Source organism: Solanum dulcamara, chromosome 4, assembly GCF_947179165.1.
Source record: "Solanum dulcamara chromosome 4, daSolDulc1.2, whole genome shotgun sequence".
NCBI lineage: Eukaryota > Viridiplantae > Streptophyta > Magnoliopsida > Solanales > Solanaceae > Solanum > Solanum dulcamara.
The window spans coordinates 17,624,858-17,640,006 of NC_077240.1; the positions used below are offsets into that span (position 1 = coordinate 17,624,858).

The 15,149-nt window shown below is 35.2% G+C and overlaps 1 protein-coding gene across 2 annotated transcripts; it reads left to right on the plus strand.

The window, feature by feature from the left end:
* Positions 1 to 7,930: 7,930 nt before the first annotated feature.
* On the plus strand, positions 7,931 to 11,454 carry LOC129886717 (F-box protein At5g51380-like). 2 transcript variants are annotated; one of them, XM_055961530.1, is made up of 2 exons: positions 7,931 to 9,491; positions 11,270 to 11,454. In XM_055961530.1, exons 1-2 carry the CDS (start codon positions 8,260 to 8,262, stop codon positions 11,274 to 11,276), a joined length of 1,239 nt encoding a protein of 412 aa, XP_055817505.1. In that variant the 5' UTR covers positions 7,931 to 8,259; the 3' UTR covers positions 11,277 to 11,454. The 2 variants fall into 2 exon arrangements, with proteins under 2 accessions (XP_055817505.1, XP_055817504.1); XM_055961529.1 differs by lacking the exon at positions 11,270 to 11,454 and adding an exon at positions 10,262 to 10,909 and having other exon boundaries at positions 7,954 to 9,491.
* Positions 11,455 to 15,149: the final 3,695 nt, after the last annotated feature.

Consider the following 15,149-nt stretch of genomic DNA (forward strand, 5'->3'; position numbering starts at 1 on the left):
CACAAGTTCTTTCAACTGCTCAGCATCCCGTGTGATCGATCAATTTTTATCTTGTCGATCTATACTTTAATGAAACCTACCGCCATAATGTAGACTTAAAATGAACAACTTGAATTTCGAATTTCATCCATGTAACCCAATCCCATTATCTATCAATATTAGCTCATACATTGAAGATCTTTATAAATTCACGCATCTTAGCTATCATTGATCACCTCTCCATTAATCTTATTGTATCCTTCATTAAAATTTAATTATACCAGTTATCAAACTCGAAACCACAAAATAACTTATTACCACACTTGAGTCAAATGCCTATAGAGTTATTTCTCAAATCTTATCCAATAATCGTTAACCCATATGAATAACACATAACACTGCCACCATAAATAGAGCAAAATAAATAGAACTATGTGTTACTAAATTTAATTTTCCACTCTCTCTGAAGATACATTCGGCCCTTACAACCAGAGTAAATATAATTGTTCTCGTCTTATTTCGATGGCTAAACTACATTTCACTAATTATTTTCATTTATGAATCTAGATTCTTTCAGTTCTATCCGAGCGGTGTCTCACCACATTCTACGACTTTCCATACCACCACGCCACTCACCAAATAGTAAAAAAACCCATAATTTAGATACATGCAAGTCATTATTATCATATCGAATCTATTTAACCAAAAATCCTTAAGGTATGATTGTGTCCGTATCATAATCCATCACAAAATCTTATTACCGTTATGCTCAATAACCATTGTCATCATCTCGAAGTCAACCTTTTCAATTGACAAGACACCTTAAACCCAGTTATACCAACCAAATCTAATGTAATAACCCAATTTATACACACTCTCACTAAAAAATTTAATTGCCTTCACACAAGTATACTCACTGCTACTTTCTTTATCCATAAGCTTATCATTCTGTTATCGATCCACTCCTTTGGAGTTTACGGTTAAATTACAAGTCCTCACTTAGAATTTTAGGGATACACTTCACAACCTAAACGCATTAATCATACCAAAATCCACCACTAAGATCTTTCTTATAAACAATGCTTACCCTAGCGTCTGTAGTAACACACTAGTTGGATTTTCAAATGTAAATGCAACATCAAATCTCATCATATGAGAAAATGATACAATTAATAACTCCTTAAGTAGTTAGTAATCACACTTGATAATCGATGTATTTATTTTTGTATACCAATAGTAACACACCGTGAAAGTTGGATAGATCCACCACTAGAATAAATCATACCCACCATAAATATCATACCTAGATAGTCTACATCTTCCTAAACATTACGTAACTGTCATACATTACCAACGCATTTCAGTTTCCAGTCAAAATCGATATCACTCTTCAATAGGTAAGGTCAATAGCAAAGGCAACACAACCCATAACCCTAACTAAATAATCACAAGTACCGCGGTAGTAGACTTATAATAACCCTTCCTGATATACATCCACCTTATCAAACCGCTGTAGAAACTCTGACCTCGATTAGCGCAAAATCATCCTTATCACACACTATGTAACTCATTTACTCACAATGAACTTCACGGTCTGTAGTCTCCGAGGTCACAGTGCTCACAACATAGTCATTCCCCCAATTATACCATTCTCAATTATAGAACCACTTCAAACATCGAATAGGCCAAACAAGCATCCTTCTCGATGCTTAACCACTATCCAGAAATATACGACGTTCATATAATCCTCCAAACCATTGTTCCTCTTTCTATACCATATCCTCAAAGTACATTATTGAACCATAACCTTACTTACTCCTATAAAATCGCAGTGCATTACAAGTCTCACCATACATCATTTCCATAAGTTTATTACTTCAACCTCCAAACTAAATCTAGACCACGTGATGACCTTTCAACTACACGCACATAAAATCAGGCAAGAGTCACCACTATATGTGAGAGAACGGAGTGAGGCAATAGAAAATAGATCGAATCAAGGACGCACGATAGAGAATCAAAAGGTGAAGATATTTTCTAAAAGTCTTCATAGCCTCTCGAAGATAAACACAGACGTCTCCGTACCGATCCTCAAGACTCTACTTAGACTCGGCTTGTATACACGTGAGACCTATGAACCTGGGGCTCTGATACCATCTTGTCACGACCCAAATTCGGATGTGATGACACTCATCTCAACCTATCGAGACAAGTCAGCCTAAAACTCAACGGAAAATAAATACGGAAGTAATTGAGATAAAACAAGGTTTAACTTAGTCAAAAATAAATAAATAATCTCCAAAATCCCCCAAGACTGGTTGTCACGTATACAAGCCACTAATATATTACCGAAGTACGAAAGAAAGTACAGTCACAATGTCTTTGTCTCTAGAGTAGGACTAAAACATAATAAAAGAGTAAGAGGTGTCCACTAGATGGATGTAACAGCTACCTCGACACTCAAAATTGATAACCTCGGCTGTAGTGGAAAACAGTATAAGATCAGGCAGGTCCGGGCTCACAACCTACACAAGTGTGGAAGCAAGGGGTGAGTACCAAACAACACGGTACTCAACAAGTGGATAGCTAAAACTAAGCAAAGCTTAATAGATACAAGTACTCTTGTCCTCCCAACCGAACCTCCTTAACTACAACCTGCATACAATCAGCCCAACTCTACACTTGTACAATAACAATAGTAATACAGTCCACAAATACTCATCAATAGTCTCGTCAATGAATCATACCAAGTCAAGTTCAGCACACAGAGCAATATGGGGGTAAACACAAAGTCACAAATATCAGAAAGGTGCAATGCAGTGCAATGAAATGATGCATATCTGTCCTATCGGTACACATCCGCTGAATCACAGTCCGGAACCCATGGGGGACATTTCTATCCATGTAACCTGCCACGGAGCGTGTGGCCCGTCCCCTCAATACATATATCCTGCCACGGAGCGTGTGGCCCGACCCCTTTATTTCATAATACCTGCCACGGAGCGTGTGGCCCGACCCCTTTTGTTTCATAATACCTGCCACGGAGCGTGTGGCCCGACCCCTTTTGTTTCATATCATTTTCAACCTCAACACAATATGTTATAACCAATGCAATCAATTCATGTTCATATAATTCATGATAATAACATGACAACAACAATAATTTTTCCTATCTCACATCAACATAGTTATTTCACATGTCCAAAATAAATCCACAATCACAACATATCAATTCCACCAATACATGTCATTATATCACCATTTTATACCCCTCATCTCCATCTTTAAGGTCAATCATACAGTCAATAACCCAGTCCAATTTTCATTACTTCTCAGTACACATAACACGGAAATACAAGCATCTACAAGCTTAAACTGAGGTTTAAAAATTCACTTGCCTTAATTAATCGAGCAATCACTCCGGAACTTGAGCCTTCCCTTTTCGTTGGACCTCCAATTCAACTTAATCTAGTCGAATAAATAACCACAATAAGATTTTGAAACCAACAACACACATATTACTATAATAAATTTCCTAAATTCCAAGTCTAGGGTTAAACCTTAAGTCCTCCAAATAGCCTAAATCTAATGATATTTATATAATACAATAAAATTAATAACATATACTAACCTATAAAAACTTGAGCCATAATGTAGTAACCACTAAAGAAAAATATTCCAAAATCAATCAACTAATTTCGAACTAGTGACGTCAATCACGAAAATAGAGTGCACGCCTTATTCTATTCTGCAATTTATAAATTTGATTTGTCTTCTCCAATCCTCACCGCATCATTACACTATAATATTAGACCTCAAATTACTAGTCATTATTAAACCATACCTTCTATCCAACAAACTGATATTGACCTCCTTCACACAATGCTACCAATTTGCCTTTTAAAATATATATATATATATATATTTTTTTTTTTTCATTCAATAGCAATCAGTAGCAAGGCAAAAGACACGTGCATTGATATTAGTTTACTATGATGATTTCTTTTCACTTTATAAAGTCATTGAAAAGAAAAAGTAGCATACCAATTAGTGAAGTGCACTATTCGTTGTTGAAATCCAAAATTCTTTTTACTTGTATAAACTTTCCTGTTCTCTTCTTCGTCATGAAAATTGGATGATGCCGCCGCACAGACTTAGGTTTTTTTTTCTTTTCTTTCTTTCCAAAGCTCTTATGTATTAGAAGTAGCAAATACCCCTAATTTATTTTAATAAGATGATATAAGTAGTATAGGGTGTTAAATAAATTACCACTTTAGCCCATTAATTAAATTAGTTATCTAAATTCACCCCTCAATTAAATAAATATAATTATCGAATAGTCCAAAATTATAATTTTTTTTTTTTTTTTTGGAGGGACTATTTTATGAAATAGAGATGACTCATTCTTAAAATGACCAAACGGGTCATTACATTTTTCTCACTAATCTTGATATAATTGATTTGGAAAATTGGATTCTCATAGTGATTTTTTTTATTGAAATGATTTTAAATACTAACAAATCATTTCACAAAGTGAACTTAACAAGTCGTAAGATTGAATTAAATGGTGAGAAGGCACTGATGATCCACATGTTAAAAGCAGATTCAAATTTTAGAGTAATACAGTTCAGATTAGATGTCATCCTAAGAGCACTTGTTTAAAATCTATCAAATATGTATGCATATTATATTCATAATTCGGGTTGAAAGGCGAACTTCTTTGTTTGTTTTTTGTTTTTCATTATGTGTACAATATCTGCATTGAGATTCGATTGAATTTGTACCTAACAAGATATTTTTCTATTCCTATGGACCTGAGACCTAATAATTACTAATGAAGGATTCTCAACTATCTTACCATGACCCATGATGGTGTGACCAATTGATCCGAATGAACCTTCTAGAGAGTAAGCTTTGTTTCTACAATTTTTTATTTACTTTTGACTTTACCTATCTGTCTTTAACATTAGCAAACACCAATTATTGTACCTCCCTCTAATCTATGCCTACCCAATTCAAGCCCTAAACTTCAACAGTAAGTTAAATAGCCAAACTTTCACTAAGTATAAGTGCAGACTTCTACTTAAAATAGAAACAAATTTTAAAGACACTTTTATTTCCACATGAATACTTGCCTTTGAGAAAGCTAATTAATCAGATTACCCAAGAATATAATACTCCTACTAGTATGTATGTTACATCAATTGCCAAAAGAAAACAAGAATAACACTTGGTGAACACACCTTACAACTTTGTTGGGGAACATAATCAGACCACATTTTTTGTTAAAAGTGGAGGATGCATGGCACACTATATATCATGGGAAAATCCATTTTATTTATACAATATATATATAATATAATATAATGCACCCAATCATTCATTTTGCCAGTAAATGTCATTAATCCAATTATAAGCACACACTCTGATGGATCCATTGCTTTAACAATTTGCAGATTTTGACATGATCTCCTATACATCTGCAGCCATGTGAAATGAAATATTTCATTCTAAATAGTAGCCTAGCGTGTATCCTCCGGAGTAATTATTTTTAATGCTTTCTTTTTTCTTTTCAGCTCCAGACTTAATAATCTCTTTCCCGAACTAAGTTCCACATGCCCATCACCAAGATTCATGACCCACATCATGCCGAGTATTAATGGCCACCAAAGCCCACGTACGTTTTTTCGTTTATGCGTCTCCAAGCTACGAGTAAAGTTGGTAATAAACGAGCCCACCAAGGCACTAACAACAGAGTATTCCTCATAAGGTAGCAGCTTCTTTATCTAATACTTCAGAGAAACCGTGTTTCACAATGCTAAGGATGAGGCCTCAATGTAATCTACAAAATTCAATGTGGATTTTTTAGCTAGCAAGGTAAGAAGCTAACAAATGCTAATTAAAATATAGTACATTAATTCGAGTACAACCACAAAGATGGATATGAATAAAACAAGTGTATAAAGAATGCGATACACAATCCAGAGATGACACAGAACATGAAAAATCTGGTCATTAATTAGTAGGATGTTACATCTAAACATTCTCAAGTATTAAAAATTAACAAAAATAAACAGTATTACAAGTTATATAGCACTACGTCCCTCTTAAGATTTTTGTGTCATTTAGTTATTAAACTATAGACCACAGTGATAGAACGTATTTAGCCCTGAGCTGCAAACATTTAAACATCGTAATTGGGATAGCTAAAACGCGTGAGCTTAGGAAAATCATGGAGAAAAATCAACAGTGGGTCTAGTTATTGGTTGGTCAAGATGAGTATGTGGTAGGACCAAAATAATTAGGTGTCATGCAAAAGCTAGCAAAATAAAGTACACAATATCGAGAGAAATAACTCCACACAGGTAATAACGTAACACTTGTGTCTCACCGCTTCTCTCCGTACACAGAACTTTCAAAGTCCCTAAAACTATATTGTGAATGTTACCAAGTTAGAAGGATTTAACCTTTATTTATAGAGTAATAAACATTTTCCATATGAAGACTTAGTATTTTCTTTTATGATAAGAAAAACTCAATTAATTTAGAAAAGTCAGGCAAAGGGTCAAAAATTGAATCTCATATATGAGCCCACTCTATGTCTTATACTCTAGTGACTGCTTTAATGTTGTGCAGGCCTAGGCCCACACAATATATATCACTACTTGGCTTGGTATGATTAATAAATCAACAAGTCCATCAATAAATCAAGTGAAAAGTGTCAAAAATCGGATCTCATATATGAGCCCACTAAGTCATCCAACATCATTTGGATCTCTTCATATTGTAAATGAATTGTCATAGTAGGAAAAAGGATGCCCAAATGTGTTCATGACATTCTTACAAATGTGTGCTTTTACTTCTTTTTTTTTTTAATCAAATATGATGTTCCCAAATCAGTTATATTTGCATTTTCCTCGATTAATGAAATAAAAATTACAAATAGTAACTATTTCACAACTCCTGTAACTAAAAAATCATGTAAAAATTTTAAGTAACTATTTTTTTTAATTATGAAATTAAAGTGGCTATTCTGCACAGTTGCTACTAATTTAATAGTAAATGGGAACCAGGCGCTCTTATTTCATAGTTGGTCTCGGATGACTTGGGCCCTTAAGAGGTTAAATAGGACAATTCCAACCTTTGACTCGAACTAGGCCCAATTATTTTGATTGGTGAGATAGATAGACAAAGATATCAATGAGTTGAGATATCTCTCGGAAATAGTTATATCTCACTTTTTATACGAGACAACTAATTTCACAATTTTAGTATAAAATAGGTCACGAGACTAATGAATATGCATAATCAAACACATAAAAATATATTTTTCAAAACATCTCAAAATTGCTATTTTTTATCTCACCAATCAAACGACGCCTAAATTTATATTTATGGCCTTTTTTGATAAGTGAGTAAGTGATTCAAACCTAACATTCATAAATAAAGTTATATATAAATGTGGTAGTAAGAACTAGAATAAGACTGTGGTCCAACTTCAACTTGCATTAGTAGCTAAAGAAGTTAAGAATTTTGTTTACACATCAATAAAGTAATCTTTGTTGGTGCAAAATGTAAGTTTTATTAGTAATTAAGTTAAAGAAATCCAGTTTAAAGTTCACCTTTTAAGGCTAAAGTTTATACACACACTTGCTAAACAACGTAAATGTAAACTTTCATTAGGTGCAAAACTGCAAAATAAACTTAATTATCCAAATGATTAGCATGATCATTACACTTTTTAGTTCATAGGACTCACTGTACTTTTTCCTTCTTTAACGGAAGAACTTTGCTAATAATAGGAAAACAAAGGGGTCCATTAGCAAAAGATTCCAAAAATAATTTTCCTATTATTTACACTTCATAAATAATCTATCAATGTCCATGTGTTGTGCATACAGAACAACAACTTGTACTCCCCTCGCCACCTACGAATTAAACAAAGGCACGGCCATCTATGCCGTACGTGGCCCTATCTCATTGGTTGAACCACCTCGGTGCAAGAAAACAAAAAAATTATACACACAGAAAGATTGTGCGCCCCACAAATCTCATCTGCTGAGAACTGTATTCCTTTCTTCAACTTGTAAAGAATTTTTCCATACAGCTTTCTATATATATAGATTCGTGAGTTCAATAACCCTAATAATGGTGAAGTTGTAGAGAGAAAGTGAGCTAAAAGCTTGGCGATGTTGGAGAAGTGGTGCGGAAATCGAGGTAAAGATTCCCGTCTTTGTAACTTTAACCCGGACCCGGTTTGTAACATTGACTGTGCAAGAAATGCCTACGTCACCTGAAGAAAACCCTAACCCTAAGGTGAAATCGTCGGCGACGGCGAAGAAACGGCGGTCGAGCTTGTCGGATATATGGTTTAACAAGGATACTCAGGCGTTGAAGCAATTGGTGCTTCAAATGCGAGCTCAATCGGTTTCTAATTCCACTACTCCACCTTCTGAGTCTGAATCTGATATCCAATCCCTAACCCTAGAAGACCCGGAGCCGACCCGTTTCAGTTCAGCACCGGATTATACTACCCTACTTTCTGATAAGTTGCTTTTGAGTGTGCTTTCGAAGCTTCCAGAACAGCAACATATTTCTAATTCATTGGTTTGTAAGCGTTGGTGTAAGCTTAGTGGGAAGTTGGTTAGGTCTATTAAGCTGTTCGATTGGGAATTTTTGGAATCTGGGAGGCTTAGTTATAGGTTTCCGGGTTTAATTGACATTGACCTAGTTCGAGCTTTTGTAAAATCACGGAGGAATTCGGGAATTGTGATGAGTCATAGGCTCATTTCAGTGCATTTGGATTCGAGCTCTATCGATGGAGGGTTTGTTAGGAAAGAGGGGTTTTTGGGAAAAGAGGTAATTGATGGAGGGGTTAAGGTTTTAGTTGAGGGTTGTGCTAATTTAAGAAGAATAGCATTGATGAATGCAAGTGTAGAGGGGCTGGGTTATTTGGGTGAAAAGTGTGAAACTTTGCAGGAGTTGGAATTGCATTTCTGTGATGACTTCGCATTGAAGGGGTTGTCTGGCTGTAGGAATTTGCAGATACTGAAATTGGTTGGCTGTATTGATGGATTATATAATTCCATGGTTTCGGATATAGGGTTGACCATTTTGGCTCAAGGATGTCCGCGTTTACTGAAGCTTGAGCTGATCGGATGTGAGGGAAGTTATGATGGGATCAAAGCAATTGGCCAGTGCTGTCAGATGCTAGAGGAATTGATACTTTGTGATCATAGGATGGATGGTGGGTGGTTGTCAGCTTTGTCATATTGCAGCAACTTGAAAACTTTAAAGCTTCAGTGTTGTAAGGTTTTAGATTCACGTCCTGGCCCTGATGAGCACTTGGGTTCTTGTTCTACTCTCGAGGATCTACATTTACAACAGTGTCAATTACGGGATAAGCAAGGTGTGAGAGCATTGTTTATGGTTTGTGGGACTGTCCGAGAGCTCGTCTTTGGAGACTGTTGGGGATTAGACAACACTATATTTGCTTCTGCAAGTGTTTGTCGGTATGAACACATTTTTATTCTGTTTATGTATTGTATATGCCAGTACTACGTTTCTAACTTTAACAGATGGGTTACCTGATGAATTTAAAATTGATGTATTATAGTATTGTTAATGAGTGCATGTAGAAATGGAAAATTTGCTGAATGGATAAGGAAATTTTCATCTTTCACAATTGAATGATCAACTTTTTAGCGAGAATTTCTCTGTTTGCAAACATAGAAGATACGTGCATATTCTTTAAAAGGATTTGTACCCAAGCTTCAGAAGAGACTTCTATAGTCCTTTGTATATTAAAATTCTGTGTTGTTAATAACAGAGAAAAGGTCACTAATCAATGTTGAGATGAGATACATTACAACAACAACAACAAACCCAGTGTAATCCTATGAATGGGGTAAGGGGAGGGTTGAGTGTACACAAACCTTACCCCTACTTTGAGAAGACAAGGTAGAGATGCTGCTTCTGATAGACTCTTGGTGGGTTTTGGGGAAGGTAGATAAATAATCATCATTAAATGGGCAAAGTGTTCTATAATCAGTTTGACACCGAACATTTCTTTCTATAGTATCTTTATTAATATTTTGGCTGCTTTCTTTGAAGGAAAAAACTAACTGCAGTCAAGTTTGGCTTTTGGGCTAACTTGATGTAGAACATTTCTTTTTTAAACAGAAGATTGGATCTAGCTCGTCCATTAACTCTATAAGTAGAACTATAACATAATAAATGTGCTGACACTTCCAAGATTAATGGAAACTTTTTTCTTTTCTAGGAGCTTGAAAATTCTCTCTTTGGAAGGATGCTCGTTGCTCACGACGGAAGGATTAGATTCGATAGTTCAGTCATGGAAAGAGATTGAAAGGCTTAAGGTAGTCTCATGTTACAACATTAAGGATAGTGAAATAACACCAGAACTAGCAACTTTATTTTCTGTTCTCAAAGAGCTAAAGTGGAGGCCAGATTCTCGATCATTTCTATCATCAGGTCTTGAAGGGACTGGTATTGGGCAGAAAGGTGGTAGATCGCTGCGGAGGAAGTAGAGTGTGGACAAACTGATGACAAGAAATTGATTCCTTTGTACACTCTAGGAGGTTTAGCCGTGCAAATATTATGAAAATGCAAGTAATAACATTTGACGGTTTTGGCATGTGCATTCCGTCAAAACTCTGAAGATGCTTTGGTAGATCTTTTGTTGGTTTATAGCCAATCAACCAATTCTCTTTAGGTTTAGAATACTAAATTTTTCTCCGTTTTGTACATGGGTTAGCCTTTTTGTACCAAATACAGTGGTAGCTAGCTATGTGTTTTAGATTTATAGTTACCTCTTGAACAACTCGAGAATAATGTGTACGAGATTTTTAAATTTGATAAATGTACTGATTTCTAGGAATAAAGAAGGGAGTCGTACTCATTCTTTTTACATTGTTCCCCTTCATTTTTTTGTGGCATTGCTACTTCTTTGAATATCTGCTGTACTTTATCTTTTCCTCTCATTAACGGAAGTAGGAGTTCTTTCCGTCTGGGTGCTGGCTGGAGTACGCACTCTGATTTATTATCTCTACATGCAGGTGCTGGTTTGGATAGTTCCCCTTTAGTTAAGTTACCTATACTTTCTAAACTTTGCATTGGATATGAATGATCTCACTATGAATCTTTCTATTTGTCAACCTTCTTATGAAAGCATATACTCATGTAATTTTCTAATTTCTTCTGGGACTGCTGAGAAAATTTTGAAAATGGCCGTTTGCAAGTTTTCTTATTTCTTCTGAAAATTTCTCAGTATATGAAATACGCTTATGAAATTGGGCCTTCTCAAGTTCGAAATTATGCTGCAAAAGGAGGATAGCCAGAATGTTTCTACATTGTACGTGACTCTGACAAATCTCATGCTGTGGTGCTCTGAACCTTGTGATGAAGCTGTGGAGGGCTTGACATGATGAGTGACAGTGGTATCACTTTGAGCAGGTACGTTAAGGCCGTGTCTATCCATGATCTACTAGGAAAAGGCCGCAGATTCCATTGTTTTTCTTGCCATCCCTCTAGTATTTTGCCTCTCTCCAACTATGATGATTCCTCACACTATAATTTTATGAGTAACAGAAAGAAAATTAGCCACAAGATAATGTATCAAGAAATACAACTGCAGTGAGAGTTCCATATAGGAAAGCAGCTACAGAGCTACTTGCTTTTCCTTCAGGGAAAAAAAGTATTGCAAGTGCATCTGAAGGTAATTTGTGTATTTATTTTTTAAATTCTCTCTCCCAATACTGTATTAAATCCTCAAGATAAGTTCTTAACTCCAGGCCTTCTAGTAGTAGTTGTCCACTGAGGAACTGTTTGCTTTACCACTATGCTGTAACATCTCGATTCTGCAAGTCTGCTATCTCTTATAGTAAGCATGACTTTGCAGTATCATATGCAATGAACAATGGTGATTTATTAGTTTTGCCAGGACTCTTCATTTCCTGCTTTCCCATATTTTTTTCTATAATCAAGCATAAAATTTCTATTGTCACCTAAGAGGATCTCCAAGACGAAGAAGAATCAATATATATTATGCCTCAACCCCATAATAACTGGTACCTGGTCTAACTGAAGAGCAAACTTTTTGTTTCCAGTGATTTGCTTTCTTTTCTTTCCCTAGGTTTGGATGACTTCACGAAGGGTTTTAGAAATTTAGCTCAGTTTGTCCACGAAGGATTCTGACTGCATTTACGTGGTATGATGGTTCTAAATTATAAATGAGTAAATGGTGTTGTGTGAAACTTGAGCAAATATATGATCTTTGTCTAAAATAAGTACTAGTTAACTTATACCATTTGAAAACCCTTGGCGTCAATCATCAATGATATAGTGTGTATGATGCTTTAGCAAATGTGATCATTGACTTAAGTATTGAGCTATTTCTATTAACCTTTTAATACTCTTGTAGAAGAAGCATTAAATACAGGTAGAATGACTATGTCAATTTGTAATATGTTGTCGGAGAATATTAAAAGTGCTGCTAGAAATCAATAAAACCATTCTAGGGTGTTGTGCACATGTTTCTCAAGTGATTGTAAGATGTGTTGTAGTACTGTACAACTTTGCTTAACATGAGCCCCAGTTATATCTTGTGCTTTTCTTTAGTGTTATTGAAGCTACTTTCTTCTTATTTAGTTGCAGGACATGAAGGCTAACAAGTTATCCAGCTCTAACTGAGAATTGTTAGCTGTTTCTTCAATGCAAGTTACTAAGAAACGCTGAAGAGTTGTTTCTTTTTCTTCTGATTTCGTGAATTTTAATGATAGATTTGGGGAGTCTAAGTGAGCTTGCTGCTAGTTAAAGTTTCTTGCGTTGAGTACCCTGATGTCCAACCAAGTTGGCTTCTACCTATTGAAGCTAATTGAGCTTTTTAATAAATGGTGATATGCTCTTCTTGCCATAACATAGACATTGGCTTTCAAGGAAAGAAGAAAAGTGTTGATTAGGTTCTGCGATGTTTACATCGGAGAACAGTGTTTTTCATCATCTCTTATTTTGCTGCCTGCCTTTGTGGCTGTTGTGTTTTGATTGTGAAGAGGACCGATGTAAATATCATCTAGCAGCAGCTAGTTTTGCATCTTATAGTGGATTGTTGCTTTTCACTAAAAGTTTCTTTTCTTAAATGCGACTGATGCGGGAAATGGTTTGGGCATGTGAAGAGGAGAGACACTGATGTCCTAGTGCGGAGGTGTGAGAGGTTGGCCATGGATGGTTTCAGAAGAGGTAGGGGTAGGCCGAAGAAATATTGGGGAGATGTGATTAGACAGGACATGGCGCAGTTGCAGCTTACCGAGGAAATGACCTTAGATAAGAGAGTGTGGAGGACCCATATTAGGTTAGAAGGCTAGTACATAGTCTCGTTATTCTTTCGTATTAGTAGGCGCATTAGCGCACTATAATTTCTTATGCTCTGACTTCTGTTATTATTTTTCTATTACTTTCTGTACTTTGATTACTCTATTTTATCTTTGTCGCTTTCGTTATTTGCGTTGTTTGTTATTTGCTTTTTCATATCGTTTTGAACTTTTTAGCCTTATCTGTCCTCTTTTTATGCTTTTTTGAGTCGAGAGTCTCTCGAAAACAGCCGTCCTACTTTGGTAGGAGTAAGGTCTGCGTACACTTTACCATCCCCAGACCCTACGTTGTGGATTTTACTGGATTGTTGTTGCTGCTTGCTGCACTTGTTGGTTTAGCTATTTCAACAAGTGAAATAGGGGTGGAGCAACATCTGTAGTTGTTGCATTACTCTTGAGAGACTTAATTTTCTTTCATCATATATAAATTGTTTTATGCTACCCAAACTTCTTCTTGGTTCTTCTTGTCGCTGGGTTGGGTTCTGGTTTGTAACGATCCGTTCTGTCATTTCTAGAATGAGTCCTCCTCCTTTCATAAAAGATTTTTTTCGTAAATTTAAATTGGAAAAATTTTGACCTTTTTGATAACTTCGGTTAATTAGTTGATGGGTGATTTGAATAATTAAGTTAATTGATTGGTCAAAATGTATTAAATATCCTATACCACTAGTGCCCTATTTATTAAAATTATTTATTGGTAAATTGAGGGTTACTATCGTTTGGGTTAGAAAACTCTTAACACAATTTGAAGCGCCACGTGTAAGCCTAAAGGTTGAAGGAGCTGTTTCATAAGTATTGGTAAATGGTTACAGGTGTTGTCAATTTGAATGAAATGGTTGCAGTGTTGTCTTTATTTTCTTAGTATTATATTAATTCTTTTTAAGAGAATGAGATGGTTGCAGTTGTTTTTTTAGACTAAAATTTGAGTGGACAATTAACGGGAATTAGCCAATGATAGGGTTAATGAAGTATACTGATGAATATATGGCCGCATAGGTTAGCTACTGCATGCTTTTTGTATTTCGATGATGATAAACTTAAATTCTTCATTAACTTGTTTTTGCGTTGGATTTCGTATGGTATCGCATTATTATTAAGTTTGATAATATTAGCAAATCTAATTAAATATTAGGTGTGTTTTGTTAAATGAATTCCATTGGATTTATAATGTTTGAAGAAATTGACACCTAACCCTAGACTTGATAATTGAGACTTGATTATAGAGGTTTGGGGGGCAAGTTTTTGGATCTAGATTAGACATATAGTGATGTGGTGTTATTAGTTTCGAAATCTTATTGTTATCATTTATTTGATTAGATTGTAGTGTTTCGGATATTGTATGAAAGAGGAAGGCTCAAGTCCCGAAGTGATTGCTTGATTATTTGAGGCAAGTGAACTTCTAAAACTCTGTAAATCTTTAAAATCCTCAAATTTCCTTTCTTGTATGTGTTGGGAGTAATGAAAATGAGGTGATGGGTTATGTATTCGTATGAGTTGATCTTAATAAATGAACGGGGTTAGTAAAAATATAATATGTTGCTATGATCGTGATTGAAAAGTGTGAAATGCTTGATATTTACTGTTATATTTCGTATTTTTGCTTCTTGGACTATTCGTGAGCTAACGGATATAAATTCAAGGACTTTTAATTTTGAATTTTAAAATGACATGATTTGTTGTAAATGACTAGTTATATGGATAATTTATGTAACGTAAAAGACATCTCAAGAAGTACCATTGAGCCAAATCAAAATAGAAGCCATCAAATATTTTTTTCTTAAA

Coding starts and splice junctions, on each gene's coding strand:
- LOC129886717 (XM_055961529.1), top strand. CDS start 8,260: ATGCCTACGTCACCTGAAGAAAACCCTAACCCTAAGGTGAAATCGTCG. Junction 9,492..10,261: donor GCTTCTGCAAGTGTTTGTCG/GTATGAACACAT, acceptor TTTCTTTTCTAG/GAGCTTGAAAATTCTCTCTT.